Raw genomic sequence first — 14,816 nt, 5'->3', positions numbered from 1 at the left:
TAAGGTAGGTGTTGTCTAAATCTTTACCTAGGTTCTAAAAATTTATCATATTCTTTTTAAATCTTCTTCGATATTTAGGTAGGTCCTAGGAACCACCTACTTACATACTAAATCCGTCCCTGTATACTTATAAAAGTCGTATAAAAAAATGTAAAAACATAAAACGGGCTTTAGCTCGAGAATAGAAAATGGACCCTCAAAAGAATTTGTTCCTCACGCCAGGTGTAACACTCATATTTAAATATACTAGTTTTTTTTAATAAATTTTGACCATACGTGTCGGGCAAGGTCTTATTAAATAAAAATGTATTCAATTATAATGCAGGAAACCCAAAAAAATATACTTTTTACGAAATAATTAGCTTGTATATATATAGTTCCTACATAATTATTATGACTACTATAATTAGATGTTTGTGAAAATTATATATAATAATTTGAAAGAAAATAAGTTCTCAACAAACATCTACACCATTGATGTATTATTCATATATATACTCGAACAAAAAAAGTTTTGTTATTTAAACATTTCTTTATTCTTTCTATTAAAAACCAAAACAAAACAAGTTTTTTTATTTTCCCAATGAAAAGATTTATCTCAAAGTTAATGTATCGATGACTAATCACTTCCAAAGAATAAGCTTATGAACACGAAAAAACATTTGTATTTATTTCCCATTTATTTTACTTACTTTTTGAAAAAGATATTATAAATATACCATTTAAATTTTAAAAAATTACGTTATACTAAAATTGGAGTGGGCGCAGTTGACCTCACTGCCCCCATGCTGCCTTCGTCATTGTAATATGGCTATAGGTACGACTTTATTCATACTTTTGCAAACTTCTAAGTTCTAAATAATAATCAAAGTTGGGTTTAGTATCTGTTACTGTAACTAACTATAAGCTAATATCTATAGTGTGAAAAACTAAACTTGTGTTCATATTATGTAATGAACTTTCATAAATTATGAACATTTATTTTGTATGCAATTATTTGCAAAATATAAAAATAAAATTTATGAAACCAATCTATTAGATTTTTATTTTTTCTCGAACGTTCAGTTGGTATGCGACATCAAGAAAACCTCACCGTTCAATGATGGAGCTTTGCACTTACCATAGACAACGAGATGTTGACCAAAAGCCGTTACAAGTATTCGGAGAAAAAAAACCTACAACTTGTCATTCTTAAGGATCGAATTAAAGACCTTGGGTAAAACCTGGGATGCATCTAACCAGTTGTACTAGTCATCATTGAAAGTTTTTTCACTATAACCATGGGCCGGTTGGACCATATACCGATAGCCCAAGAAAAAGCCCATTAACTTAGGCTTTTCTCTCTATATATATACATATAGGCCCCCAGATCTTTCTCGATTTATTTTTTTTTCATTCTTTCATCACTTCATAAATATATAAATCAAGCATTAGCAATTTGCAGATTTCAGGTGCAGCAGCAGCAGGTATAACAAACATCTTTCTATGTTTCTCTTTTCAAGCTTCTTTCTTTATCTTTATACTGTATTTATATATCGTTATATATGCGTTTATTTTGATGTATTCTAGAACTTTTTTTTTCTTTCCTTTTTTTTGTAAAAAAAGTCTGGAAAAAAAAATCTCACCATTAAAATTTTGAGATATTTATATGTTGATTACTGATTAGGTTTTTTTTTCTTTTTCTTGTATGCTTTAAAATATTGAGGGAAAAGTTTAATTTGACAGGTTTGCTTGAATTTCATCTTTTTGAATAAAGTTTAAAACTTTACACTATCTAGATTGAAATAAAGATTATGGGTCTTCTTGATTCAGCTTTGAGTAAAGAAATATAGGGTAGTCTTTTTTTTTTTTTTTGACCTAATTTTTTTTGTGTGTATATATGCGTTTTTTCATGTATGAAAGTTCGAGTGAACCGTTAATTTCGCTTTTGTTGTGTATCCTTGAATGTTTCATACCAAAACAAAATTCTGTGTTAATTTTTTATAGTCCCTTGGCCCAAAATAGTTGTCCACCTTATTATAATAAATTGACTTGAAGACGATGTGTATGTGAACAAGTTTTTCATGTTATTACTAACTAAAACTAGCTTTATAAAAATTTGAGCAGTTTGATTAAGAGTAAACGTTATTATGTTAGTCAAAAGTGAGCCATATGCATTTTTTAACTGTTAGAGCTGCAGCGATTGCATGTTAAAGGTATGTGTAGGTATTATGTTGTTTTTGTTTTGATATTTCTATAGGTAGAATTGTGATTACTTGATTGTGTACGATTTTATTTAACGTAAGTTAAGATTCGATTGTCTGTATTTTTACTCTTGTTATACAAATGGTAATAAGTTTAACATAATGTTATGGTTTTTAGATTTAAGATGGAGACTGGAGGCAATTCTCTAGCGTCTGGGCCGGATGGAGTGAAGAGAAAAGTGTATTACTTTTACGACCCGGAAGTCGGGAACTACTATTATGGACAAGGTCACCCAATGAAGCCACACAGAATTCGCATGACACATGCTCTACTAGCTCACTATGGTTTACTGCAAAACATGCATGTGGTGAAACCTGTTCCTGCTAGGGATAAGGATCTTTGTAGGTTTCACGCTGATGATTATGTTACTTTTCTAAGGGGCATCACCCCGGAAACACAGCAAGATCAGTTAAGGCAGCTAAAAAGGTTTAATGTTGGTGAAGACTGCCCGGTGTTTGACGGTCTTTACTCCTTCTGCCAAACTTATGCAGGAGGTTCTGTTGGAGGGGCAGTCAAGTTGAATCACGATTACTGTGACATTGCAATAAATTGGGCAGGTGGGCTGCATCATGCTAAAAAATGTGAGGCTTCTGGTTTCTGTTATGTTAATGATATCGTGCTGTCTATACTTGAACTTCTGAAACAGCACCAGGTTGGTCATCTGTCACATTTTTTATTTGCATTTTAATACGGAGCATTAAACAAGTTGTAATGTACAACTATATTATGTATGGATTAAAAAAGAGCATTGCTTACAAAAGTAATCGATTATGGTCAAATTTCTGTTTCAGAAATAATGTTTCTTTACCCCATAAAATGGTTAAAATATCAGCGAAAACCGATTTTCCCTGAAATGACTGGTTTCTAGGCCTGCATTGGTCAATGTTAATGGCATTACAGCTGCCTTGTCGTCATTTTTTACTGGGTAGAGGATCCATCAAAAGCTTTATTACCTCAAATAAAATATTTTTCAACTCTGGATTTTTTTTTCTGGCCTTAAAAAGTTAAGTAACCCATAATAGAAATTTGACCAAACCGTTATGTTTATGTGAGTCGGTGATGCATTGTTTTAGCTATTTCTGGCACTAAGATTTTGGGTGCTATTTTATCTGCATGGTCTATGTAACATATTTTGACTGTAAGTTTGTTCAATATACTGCAGCGTGTGCTATATGTAGATATTGACATTCATCATGGTGATGGTGTTGAGGAGGCTTTCTACACTACTGACAGGGTGATGACGGTTTCTTTCCATAAATTCGGAGATTATTTTCCTGGTACAGGGGATATTCGAGATATTGGATATTCAAAGGGAAAATATTATTCTTTAAATGTTCCCCTGGATGATGGTATTGATGATGAGAGCTATCAATCATTGTTTAAGCCGATAATTGGTAAAGTGATGGAAGTTTTCAGACCTGGTGCAGTTGTCTTGCAATGTGGTGCAGACTCTTTATCAGGGGATAGGTTGGGTTGCTTCAATCTCTCAATTAAAGGTCATGCTGAATGTGTGAAATACATGAGATCTTTTAACGTACCCTTACTCTTGCTTGGTGGGGGAGGCTACACAATACGCAATGTTGCTCGCTGCTGGTGCTACGAGGTAATTGCTATGTTTCTCAGTAAAGGGCTGCCATTTATTTTTATAATGATATTAGAAAATGGGACTTATGAAAGGAGAGTAGACGGCTCTAAAAATTAGGTTAAAGGAAGGGTAAATTGGTAGCTTCATGTTACGTTTGAATGATCAGTTCTGTTGTTGCCGGTGTGAAACTCATTATTTAAACCCTAAACAATCAGTTATTTACTAATCGATAAGATAAGTTGCGGCTCTAAATTGCAATTTAGCAGATAATCTATAGCAAAATGCAAATGTGAATGCCTTGTTTGTGTAAGGAAATACGAGCTGATAAAATAATGTCAAAGGAAAAATGTGAGGCTAATTAGGGAAAGCTAGTACAGAGAGGAAATGTTCCTTATATACTTATTATTGTTTCTTTTTGTAACAATGCTTCTTAAACTAAATTATAAAGTATGTCCATCTTTTTGTGCAGACTGGAGTTGCGCTTGGGATTGAGCTAGAAGATAAGATGCCTCAACATGAGTATTATGAGTACTTTGGTCCTGACTATACTCTTCATGTTGCTCCGAGTAACATGGAAAATAAGAATTCTCGTCAGCTACTGGATGAAATACGATCAAAGCTTCTTGATAATCTCTCTAAACTTCAGCATGCACCAAGTGTGCAATTTCAAGAGCGACCACCTGATACAGAATTCCCCGAGGTTTGTTTCTGCATTTTGATCCTTATGTGGAGTGCCTGTCTTCATTACTTGCCAGCTATCTTTTGTACATATCATCTACTTCTGTTTTTAGTATAAAGTTAATTGTCTTTTGGTTATTAGGTAACTACATTATTTTTCTTTTATCATTTCATGTCAACTATCCACAAGTTTTTGGCTGAGATGTTTTATGCTAAATTTTGGTTTTCACTGGTAAATTAAATTTATATAACTTGGTGGTCCTTGAGACTTGACATTGAATATAGGCGGCATTGTGATTGCTCAAATTGTAACATCTGTTTTTTTGGGCTGTCGAACAATTTTTCTGTCTCATGTGATGCTTAACAGCAGTGAATTTATATGTATTCAGCCAGATGAAGATCAAGAGGATGACGATCGAAGATCAGATGATTCTGATATGGATGAAAATAATGAGAGGTAGTCCCTTCTTGCAAAGGCGATAAAAAAAACACTATATTTTTTTGTTATCCTTTTCTGCTTGCAGCTTATTCTTTTATCATCCTCACTTTTTTTTTTCCTTCAGTAAACCTTTCTCTGGACGTGTGAAGAGGGAGCTTCATGATATCGAGTCTAAAGACATGGTATGTACAGCTTTTGTAATCTTTGACTTAAAATTGTGTACTTTTGATCTATAGGTGGCAATTCCAACCTGTTTATGTGTTACTGAGTTGATTTGGATTGTGTTTTCAAATCATACTTTTAGCTAAAAGGAGAAAGGGTTGAAAGTTGAAAAGTAATCCAAATCCTGTTTTTGAATATAAACGACCTCCTAAGCTCTTCTATTAAAAGATCGAGATTTCTTTTCAATGATACCGTTTCTGTAATCATACTTGACATGCCAATCCAAACCATTTTGACATATCATAATAAAGAACCTGTTTTGACCCATGATCCAAGTCTTTCCTATTCAAGGTGCATAGGCCATGCTATTAGATTCCCTTTCTTTATAATCTATCATATTCTCCATCTGCTATTAAAATCCCTCTTAGCATTCCCTTAATCTGTTTTTGAATGGTGTACTTCATTTATCCCTTACACACATGGATTTGCATCTTGAAACTTATACAAATATTGCAACTTAAATTTGATAACCGCTTTTTAATGTTATTGAAAAGAAATTGCACTTTTGACTATTTACCTGATTTGTAAGGGGCTTAATAGATAATGTTCAATTAATGTTGGATAATCAAGCTGGAACAAAGCTATAAATTCACCTATATACACTTTGAGTGACCTAATATATATCTCTAACGTGCGTCTGTCTGTTCAGGATGATCTAAAAGAAGGTGAACGCTCTAGTGCTAGAGATATGGATGCGTCATTTGCAGAAATATCCCTTAAGGTGAACACCTACTTCCACTACAACTATAAATAGTTCGGATATAAATTGCAGGCATATGAAACATTTCTATGTTGTTGTCAGGGTTCGAATTCAGGCCCCGCACCAGCAGATGTCAAACTAGAACATGGAAGCTCAAACAAGCCGGACCAGCCTTCTGAGATGAATTTATAATGTATGATACCATTATGTCACTATGTTTATGATAAACCTTTTTATTGCAATTTCTAATTAGTCTGTCGTAAAACTTATTATGAGAACTCGTGTATTATGTTGTAGAAAACTGGCTCGTGCGTCTGTATGTGGTTTGTCAGTTGCATCTTTTGGATAGAATGAGTTAATGGAACGACAGAATAGACCAGACTTGCTAATGTGAAAATATTTAAGAATTCAATTGAATGAGTTCAAAGTATTTCAGAATTCATATTGATAACCTTTTATCATTAAATATAATGATCGAAGGTGTTAATTCATGTCAAATTGTTATATCACTTGATGGTATTTATCAAGAGTATTCTTGTGTGTTCGTATACAACATCAAATTGTACTTATTATATTGTCCTTGGTCTATATCAGTTGACAATAATACTTTACAAAAAAATTAAATTTTGAAAAAATATTTTACAAAAAAAGTTAACTAATAATTTTTTTTTTTTTTTTGGTATATCTAGTTAGGCTAAAAAAAAGCTACCTCATATGTATTGAAAATTGAAAACAGTCACGACTCACAAAAATAAGTAAATAACCCGCTAGACCATATTCATTTTAATAATAATAGAGGGGAACCCGCGCGTTGCAGTGGTAACTCTAAAAAAAGTTGTGGTTATATGTGGAGGGCGTAAATGAGTGATAACCCTCTAGTCTCATATAACGTTTTAGAACCCAAAATTTACACCGTTTAGAACTTATGTCCGATAACCCACCCATACATTGTGGCAAAAATCTCGCTAAAACAATTTGTAATGTACATAATGTAGTTCTCAAAAATGGTAGTAAACTATTATACTACCACATACAAAATGAAAGATTATATGTAGTCATGCAGATAAAATGGATGTTTGAATTAGATTAATATAAATTATAACTACAGATACGATGACTATAAAACTAACCCAAATTCTCTCGCACAGGCTAAATAAGTCACATGTCCACAAGACTGTCTTGGTTCAACCATATATCTAGATACACGGTTAACAAATAACGGTTATGGACTAATGAAAGATGTACCTTCAGTACAAGACTACAAACCCAATCTTTTGTTTCAATTATATACCTATAAATTCTGGTCTAGCCTGTCAGAATCAGTCCCTGGTACATATATAGATTCAAGATAACCCAATCTTTTGTATCAATCGTTTCTCTCCTGATTTCCATTTGCTTACTGCTGCTCTTTTAGATCGATTGCATACCCGACTGAACACTATCTGAAAAGAATACCATCAGCCTGCATAATAAATTTCACCTCTTAAAAAAAATAAAATGAACAATATGCTCATAGTACCCATAAACTTGCTTTTTATGGAACAATGATTGCCATACACAGACTATACAAAAATCCTGTGCAATTACATACCTTATCATCATTTAATCCAACATCCTCAAAGAAAGCTCAAACGACTCTGCCAAAATAAAATCACAAAAAGTACCAAATTAAAGCTCTGAAAAGTGAGCGTGAACAAAAACACAGAAAGTGAGATATTTTTGTAATAATTTATTTTTTGTTAATATAAGTAAAGCATTACAATCTGTGCTAAAAAGAGTAAAGCATAACAATATAGACAATAAAGCATTTATTAGTCAAACACATCCCACCAAGCCCAGTCAACCCAAACTAAAAACATCCTACACAAACCATTTTACATATTTCCGACCACCTCTATTGAAAAATTCCCAAAAGAGGTACAACATACAATTATGCGGATGTTCAAAGAATAAAACTTTCAAGTTGTCAACTTTGATAAAGCAAAACCTGATGCGTATATGTGATATACTATCTATAGAGACATTGAGCTGCAAAGCATGTATTTCATCTATAGAGAAACTGCCCTGCAAAGTATGTATTCATGTACAATTGAAATGGTTAACTGCGCTCCTGATATAATTTAGTTAGCATAACTAAACGGAAAACGGAATCAGGTTTAACTCATGAATGTCATAAATTCTGTTCTAGTAAATTATGAGTAATATAACCCCGAATGACTCATACGACTACATAGTAGTACCTCAATTCTGGAAGGACAATGACTCCAATCACAACTCTATTTACACACCAGATTCTAGTTTATCAAAGATAAAAATGATCCAAAATAATAAATAAAATAAATTTGACACTACATCCCTATGTTATTGAATTGCAAAAATCTTTACACAAACAACTACATATACTTTCAAAATCAGCCAGTCAATTCAAATGTGCATCAAGATGTGAAGATGTGGATAATAACAATATCAAAAGAAATGCTCAAAAATTATTTAACAAAGATAATTATAAAAAAGGGATTTGAAAATATCATATTCTCAGCCATCGTCTTCCAATTTACGACGATCTAAAAGGTTCAATTAATGTGCTGATATGCAGCGCTATCACCGCCCCATCTTCGCCACCATCACCACCCCAATATCTGACGTGGCGCTGCCGCCATCACCACCCCAGATCCGTCGGATTTTTTAGGGTTTTTTCCAGATCTTTTGTTGACTTAAAAGCATACATCAAATCATCGCAGTTCCATATAGAAAATCAAAAGAAGACTCGGATTTGCAAATAAAAAAATTTTGCAAAAGAGAAGAGAAGAGGTGCTCCGGATGGTGATGCCAATTTATGGCAGAGGTGCACCGGAGCAGAAGAGAAGACAGGGAGGAGGGAGGCGCCGGTGAGTTTTTCGTTTGTGTAGGTTTTTTGTTATGGTAGAGGTGCACCGGAGCAGAAGAGAAGACAGGGGGAGGGAGGCGCCGATGAGTTTTTCATTTGTGTGGGTATTTTGTTGAATCGGGGTGAATGAACCAAAATATTCTAAACTCAAATCACACAACATCCATGGATGACGGCGGCGGTGGATTAAATGGATGACGGCGGCGGAGGTAGGTATGGTGGCGGAGATGGTGGCCGGGCAGTGAAGGGAGGGAGAGAGGTATGGCGGTTGCGGTGGATGGCGAGAGTGACGTGTGAATGAGATATTAGTTAGGGTTACTTAAGTGTTGTTAAGCATAGGGGTATTTTTGGTAGAAAAAAAAGGCTGAATTTCTTAATCCAATATGCTTTAATAAGGATTATAGATTATAGATATAGATAGATATAGAAAAATCATCTTATTTTCAAATAAAATTTTAATAAAACCGGTACAGAAAGTCATCATATTAGAAAAAAGAAAGAACAGCAGTTGAACACGTCGACAAGTCATATACAAATACAAAACAGAAGACAATGTCTGAAACCAGCCACACACCCAATCACAACAAATTGTGATGCCACTTCACCCACCCACACAAAGCTTTCCCTTTTTATAAACATCATAGAATCTTTCATCTTTCCTAGATTCTTGTTTTCAGTTCTTGCAGCTTTTTTTCTTTATATAGAAAAAATATCTGTTCTGTTACAATTTATAATAAAGATTGTAACAGCAATAACAAACATAACTGCTCATGGGTATGCTGCAGCTACAACAAGTATAAATACATATATATAGATATAATATATATATACAATATTTGCAGACAACACACTTCTGTTTCAGATGGCAAACAGACTAGTGTGTGCCGAAAAGTTCATGTTTCGCAACTTCCAGTTAAGTTTCTCTTCGTTATCGTCGTCTTCGTTCATTCGTTTCAATATCCGTAATGCCTTGGATAAGAAAACCACAATTAGTATTAGTACAACCACTACGAAAAAAATTAAACGCAGCAAACGTAGTACTAATAATAACGATAAGACTAGTAGAAGTAACAGCCAGAAGGCTATTACTACTAGTACTACTAGTACTAGTACTAGTACTAGTACTAGTACTAGTGGTGGTGAAAGGGTAGATGAAGAGACTAAATGTAAGCCGATAAATGTACGTAGCTTAGCTCAAAATGGTGACCCGTTAGGACGAAAGGATTTAGGGAAATGTGTTGTGAAGTGGATAAGTTTGGGAATGAGAGCAATGGCTAGTGATTTTTGTGAGGCAGAGTTGCAAGGGGAGTTTGGTGAGGTTAGACAAAGGATGGGGCCGGGTTTGACGTTTGTTATACAAGCTCAGCCATACTTGAGTGCAATTCCTATGCCTTCTGGATTAGAGTCGGTGTGTTTGAAAGCGTGTACTCATTATCCGACTTTGTTTGATCATTTTCAAAGAGAGTTGAGGGATGTGTTGCAACAACTTCAGGGGAAGGCTTTGGTTGAAGATTGGCAGAAAACTGAGTCATGGAAGTTGCTCAAGGAACTTGCTAAATCAGGTGATTTGCTTCTCTTTATGTATTTATTCGTTTAAATGTGTTTCTTTTTTTTTTTTTTTGGCTGTTCAGACAAAAAAAAAAGTGTTCTTTTTTAAATCAATTAATCTTACATGATTTTGAATAATTCGAATCAGATAATTTGCTGTAAAGTATCGGTGTATTGGAGTTAGTATTGTTTGGGCTCGCTAATCATTTTGAACGTTATCATGTGATAGATTCATAAAATGATAGTGTAGGAAATCAGGCCACATTTTTTGATCTCATGGATTCATGACATGTGTCATTGGCAGGATCATGAGGCATATCTTTAGGAGGATTTATCGTTTTATTTGATTATTATTGTCAATGCGCTTTCCCTGATTTTGTTTAGTATATATCACATAATCACTTTCATAAACAGCCTGCTGTTTATTATTAGGAGGACATGCTGATCTTTGTCTAGGTCTTGAATTTATAGCATGTATGTTTGTTTTTCAGCTCAGCATAAAGCCATTGCAAGGAAGGTTTCAGTGACAAAAACTGTTCATGGTGTTTTGGGCATGGAGCTAGAGAAGGTGAAGGCAATTCAAGGCAGAATGGATGACTTTGCCGAAAGAATGGCTAACCTTCTACGTGTTGAACGGGATTCAGAATTAGAATTCACCCAACAGGAATTAGATGCTGTGCCAATAGCTGACAGTTCTGATCCAAATAAACCGGTTGAATTCCTTGTTAGCCATGGCCAGGCGGAACAAGAATTATGTGATACAATATGCAATTTATATGCAGTCAGCACTTATACAGGATTAGGTGGCATGCATTTGGTGATGTTTAAGGTAGAGAGAAATCATAAGTTGCCACCAACAACATTGTCTCCTGGAGACATGGTTTGTGTGAGGACATGTGATAGCAGGGGGGCGGCTGGTTCAATTTCTGGCATGCAAGGTTTTGTTAATAATTTGGGGGAGGATGGATGTAGCATTACCGTGGCTCTAGAATCACGGCATGGTGATCCCACTTTCTCAAAGTTATTTGGTAAAAGTGTGCGCATAGACCGGATTCATGGGTTGGCTGATACGGTTACATATGAGGTACATGTTAAAAAAATTTATATGTATATTAGCACTTGGTTGAACAAGTTTTATTATGTTTTATTTTATTCCTTACCATGGTGGCAAATTCAACCCATGGAGATGTGGATGGGTTGATTTGGGGTTGTGTATTATCTCAAACGGGTCAGATAAAAATGTATTAGTTAAATGGGTCAAACCGGTTGAAAGTCACGTGAAATCTGTTCTTAATTAATATAACCTTGTTAATGTTTTTACATACAGGTTTAAATTGTTACTGTATGTGCTAAAATGTTGTTTTCAAAACAATAGTTGACGTTTTAACTATTGTGGAATTAAGATATAAACTTGGGCAAAAAGTGTTTGTAGGTCAAGCTATCCTGACCCAGCCCGTTATTACTATAAGATCGCCTCATCCCAGAATCATTTTGATTTGTTGTGTACACCGCCTGACCCATATATCTTGCACCTCTGCTATCAACTAAATTCTTCTTTGATCTTCATATGGGAACTACCTTACCATTTATGTGTCATGTTCATTTCTTGCCTTAATTAGAATGAAAAATGAATGGGGCTTTGAAAATTACACGAGAATAATATATTGGAATTTAGTACTTTGAGCCATAGCATTACCACAGAAAAGTTCCTTAATCAACTGTGGATGTTCATTCGAATTACTCCTTCTCCATTGCTCATATACATGTGCTACTATATCTTATCTCAGCGCAATTGTGAAGCTCTGATGATGCTTCAGAAGAAAGGTCTGCACAAGAAAAACCCTTCAATTGCTGTTGTAGCAACACTTTTTGGAGACAGAGACGACGTTACATGGCTAGAAGAGAACAATTTCACTGACTGGGGTGAATCAGAACCCTCTGAGACCAAATACATGCAAAATTTTGATGCAGCCCAAAAAAGAGCGATTACATTGGGTTTGAACCAGAAACGGCCCGTTCTGATCATCCAGGGTCCTCCTGGCACCGGGAAGACGGGTCTGCTAAAGGTGTTAATTGCTCTAGCAGTAAAGCAAGGCGAACGCGTACTGGTAACTGCACCAACTAATGCAGCTGTGGATAACATGGTTGAAAAACTCTCTGATAGCAGGATTAACATCGTAAGATTTGGGAATCCTGCACGAATATCTCCAGTTGTTGTGTCAAAGTCGTTGGTTGAGATTGTAAACGTCAAACTCTCAAAATTCCGGTCAGAACTTGAAAGGAAAAGGGCGGATCTTCGCAGGGATTTGAGACAATGTTTGAGGGATGACTCACTGGCAGCTGGAATCCGACAACTTTTGAAGCAAACAGGGAAGGAGTTTAAGAAGAAGGAGAAGGAAACGGTCAAGGAAATATTATCAAATGCTCAAGTTGTTCTTACCACCAACACTGGATCAGCAGATCCAATAATCAGGCGTTTGGATGCTTTTGATCTCGTAGTTATTGATGAAGCCGGTCAAGCCATTGAACCTTCATGCTGGATTCCAATATTGCAGGGGAAACGTTGTATTCTTGCCGGTGATCAATGCCAGCTAGCTCCTGTGATTCTTTCTAGGAAAGCTCTTGAAGGTGGTCTCGGTATCTCTCTTTTAGAGAGAGCCACAAATTTACATGAAGGGGTTCTTGCCACTAAGTTAACGACACAGTACCGAATGCATGATGCAATTTCTAGCTGGGCGTCAAAGGAAATGTATGGAGGATTATTGACATCTTCAGCAACAGTTTCTTCTCATCTTCTTGTTGATTCTCCCTTTGTACAGGTATTACCTTTTGATCTATGTAAACATGCATGGTTAGTGGAGGCGGCTTGGCTAATGGGAAAATGGGATCTTGACAATACCCGGTGGTATTTTTTATGGGTAAAAAATGTGTGGGGTCGAGTTGGTCCGATAGACCTTTTGCCTCTTAAAACTTAAGTATTGAGCAAGTGTGTCAGCCATGTTTAAACTTTTTATCATCTTAAAGTACAGTTTGTACTACTTTCAACGCTTTTGTAAACATGTATCGTAAGTGGGGGATGGTGAAACATATCTAAGCACAGATGTATCATATATGTGCCTAAAAGTAGAGGTGGCAAAATGGGTGGACAGACTGTTTGGGTAATATAAAGTATCAGGCAACAGATAAAACATAAAACAAATCGACCTATTCAAAAGTGTGTTAATAGTTTCCAAATATAAAGCATCCAGATGACCTTCGTTTCACAATACATAATTTCATTCTTGTGTTATACGATCTACTCTGTGCAGTTATAGTGTTGAATATTGCTTATATGTTTAATTTAATGCAGCCCACATGGATAACCCAATGCCCATTGCTATTACTTGATACAAGGAAGCCATATGGTAGTTTATCACCTGGTTGTGAAGAACAATTAGACCTAGCTGGCACCGGCTCATTCTACAACGAAGGGGAGGCGGATATTGTTGTTCAACATGTTCTCTCGTTGATCTATGCTGGTACACTATTAGTTTCCCACAGTTGGCTAATACTTGTTATTTCTCTTTTACTGAATATTGGATAACTTCGTGCGGATTTCGAATTTGAAAAGTATTCTTTAAACTCTAAATATTAAGAGGCTACTTAATGTGGAATGAAGTAATATAGTTGGGGACATAATATGCAGGTGTGCCCCCGGCAGCAATTGCAGTGCAGTCTCCTTATGTTGCTCAAGTGCAGTTGCTAAGGGAGAGTCTCGATGAGATCCCATTGGCACGGGGCGTTGAGATTGCAACTATTGATAGCTTTCAAGGCAGGGAGGCTGATGCAGTTATTATATCCATGGTATGTTTTTATAAAAGCTAAGTTAACCTTAGGATGCTTAAATATTCTTGATATCGTATAATAAATATACCTCTATAATGACACCCTTTTTCCTGCCTAGGTTCGATCAAACACTTTAGGAGCGGTTGGTTTCTTGGGGGATAGTAGACGAATGAATGTTGCCATAACCAGAGCACGCAAACATGTGGCAGTTATATGTGACAGCTCAACAATATGCCATAACACCTTCCTGGCAAGGTTGCTGCGTCACATCAGGTACTTTGGTAGGGTGAAGCATGCTGAACCAGGCGGTTTTGGGGGATCGGGCCTTGGCATGAACCCTATGCTTCCCTCTATAAGTTGATGTTTCTAGATCTTCCAACACTCCATGTACATTCTTCTTTCAGGAGATTGGAATGTGTCGCCTACGTTTATATATCATAGCTGTAAATAAGAAACATAGATATCGCCTAAGCGTAAGATATAGGCAATCATTGCATTATACATTCATTATTGTGTTTTTCGTATGTTTTGTTATGTACATCAAGCGTTATAAATTTTGTTTGCTTTTTACATCGAAGAAAAACTACATGATTGAATGTAAATTCTTCTCTACTGCTTCTGCCACACACTACTACTTACCACAGATTGCTCAATAGTCAACACAAATTTGCATAGCTGCACGCCTGAG

General features: G+C 35.5%; 2 protein-coding genes across 3 annotated transcripts; both read left to right on the top strand.

Annotated features, from left to right (window-relative positions):
• Positions 1–1,393: 1,393 nt before the first annotated feature.
• LOC122588793 (histone deacetylase 19) lies at positions 1,394–6,298 on the top strand. Of its 2 annotated transcripts, XM_043760998.1 has the most exons (9): positions 1,394–1,466; positions 2,362–2,896; positions 3,407–3,847; positions 4,299–4,529; positions 4,897–4,964; positions 5,071–5,128; positions 5,818–5,889; positions 5,971–6,061; positions 6,166–6,298. In XM_043760998.1, exons 2-8 carry the CDS (start codon positions 2,369–2,371, stop codon positions 6,058–6,060), a joined length of 1,488 nt encoding a protein of 495 aa, XP_043616933.1. In that variant the 5' UTR covers positions 1,394–1,466; positions 2,362–2,368; the 3' UTR covers position 6,061; positions 6,166–6,298. The 2 variants fall into 2 exon arrangements, with proteins under 2 accessions (XP_043616933.1, XP_043616932.1); XM_043760997.1 differs by having other exon boundaries at positions 5,971–6,298.
• A 3,046-nt stretch (positions 6,299–9,344) lies between these two features.
• Positions 9,345–14,698, top strand: LOC122587311 (DNA-binding protein SMUBP-2). The gene is made up of 6 exons (XM_043759441.1): positions 9,345–10,317; positions 10,795–11,387; positions 12,091–13,122; positions 13,653–13,821; positions 13,989–14,146; positions 14,247–14,698. The coding sequence occupies exons 1-6, from the start codon at positions 9,618–9,620 to the stop codon at positions 14,487–14,489; spliced, it is 2,895 nt and encodes a 964-aa protein (XP_043615376.1). The 5' UTR covers positions 9,345–9,617; the 3' UTR covers positions 14,490–14,698.
• Positions 14,699–14,816: the final 118 nt, after the last annotated feature.

This window comes from Erigeron canadensis, chromosome 2 (genome assembly GCF_010389155.1).
Source record: "Erigeron canadensis isolate Cc75 chromosome 2, C_canadensis_v1, whole genome shotgun sequence".
In the NCBI taxonomy this organism is placed as follows: domain Eukaryota; kingdom Viridiplantae; phylum Streptophyta; class Magnoliopsida; order Asterales; family Asteraceae; genus Erigeron; species Erigeron canadensis.
Note: the sequence above shows the minus strand (reverse complement) of the source record. Positions and strands in the feature narration are given on the sequence as shown.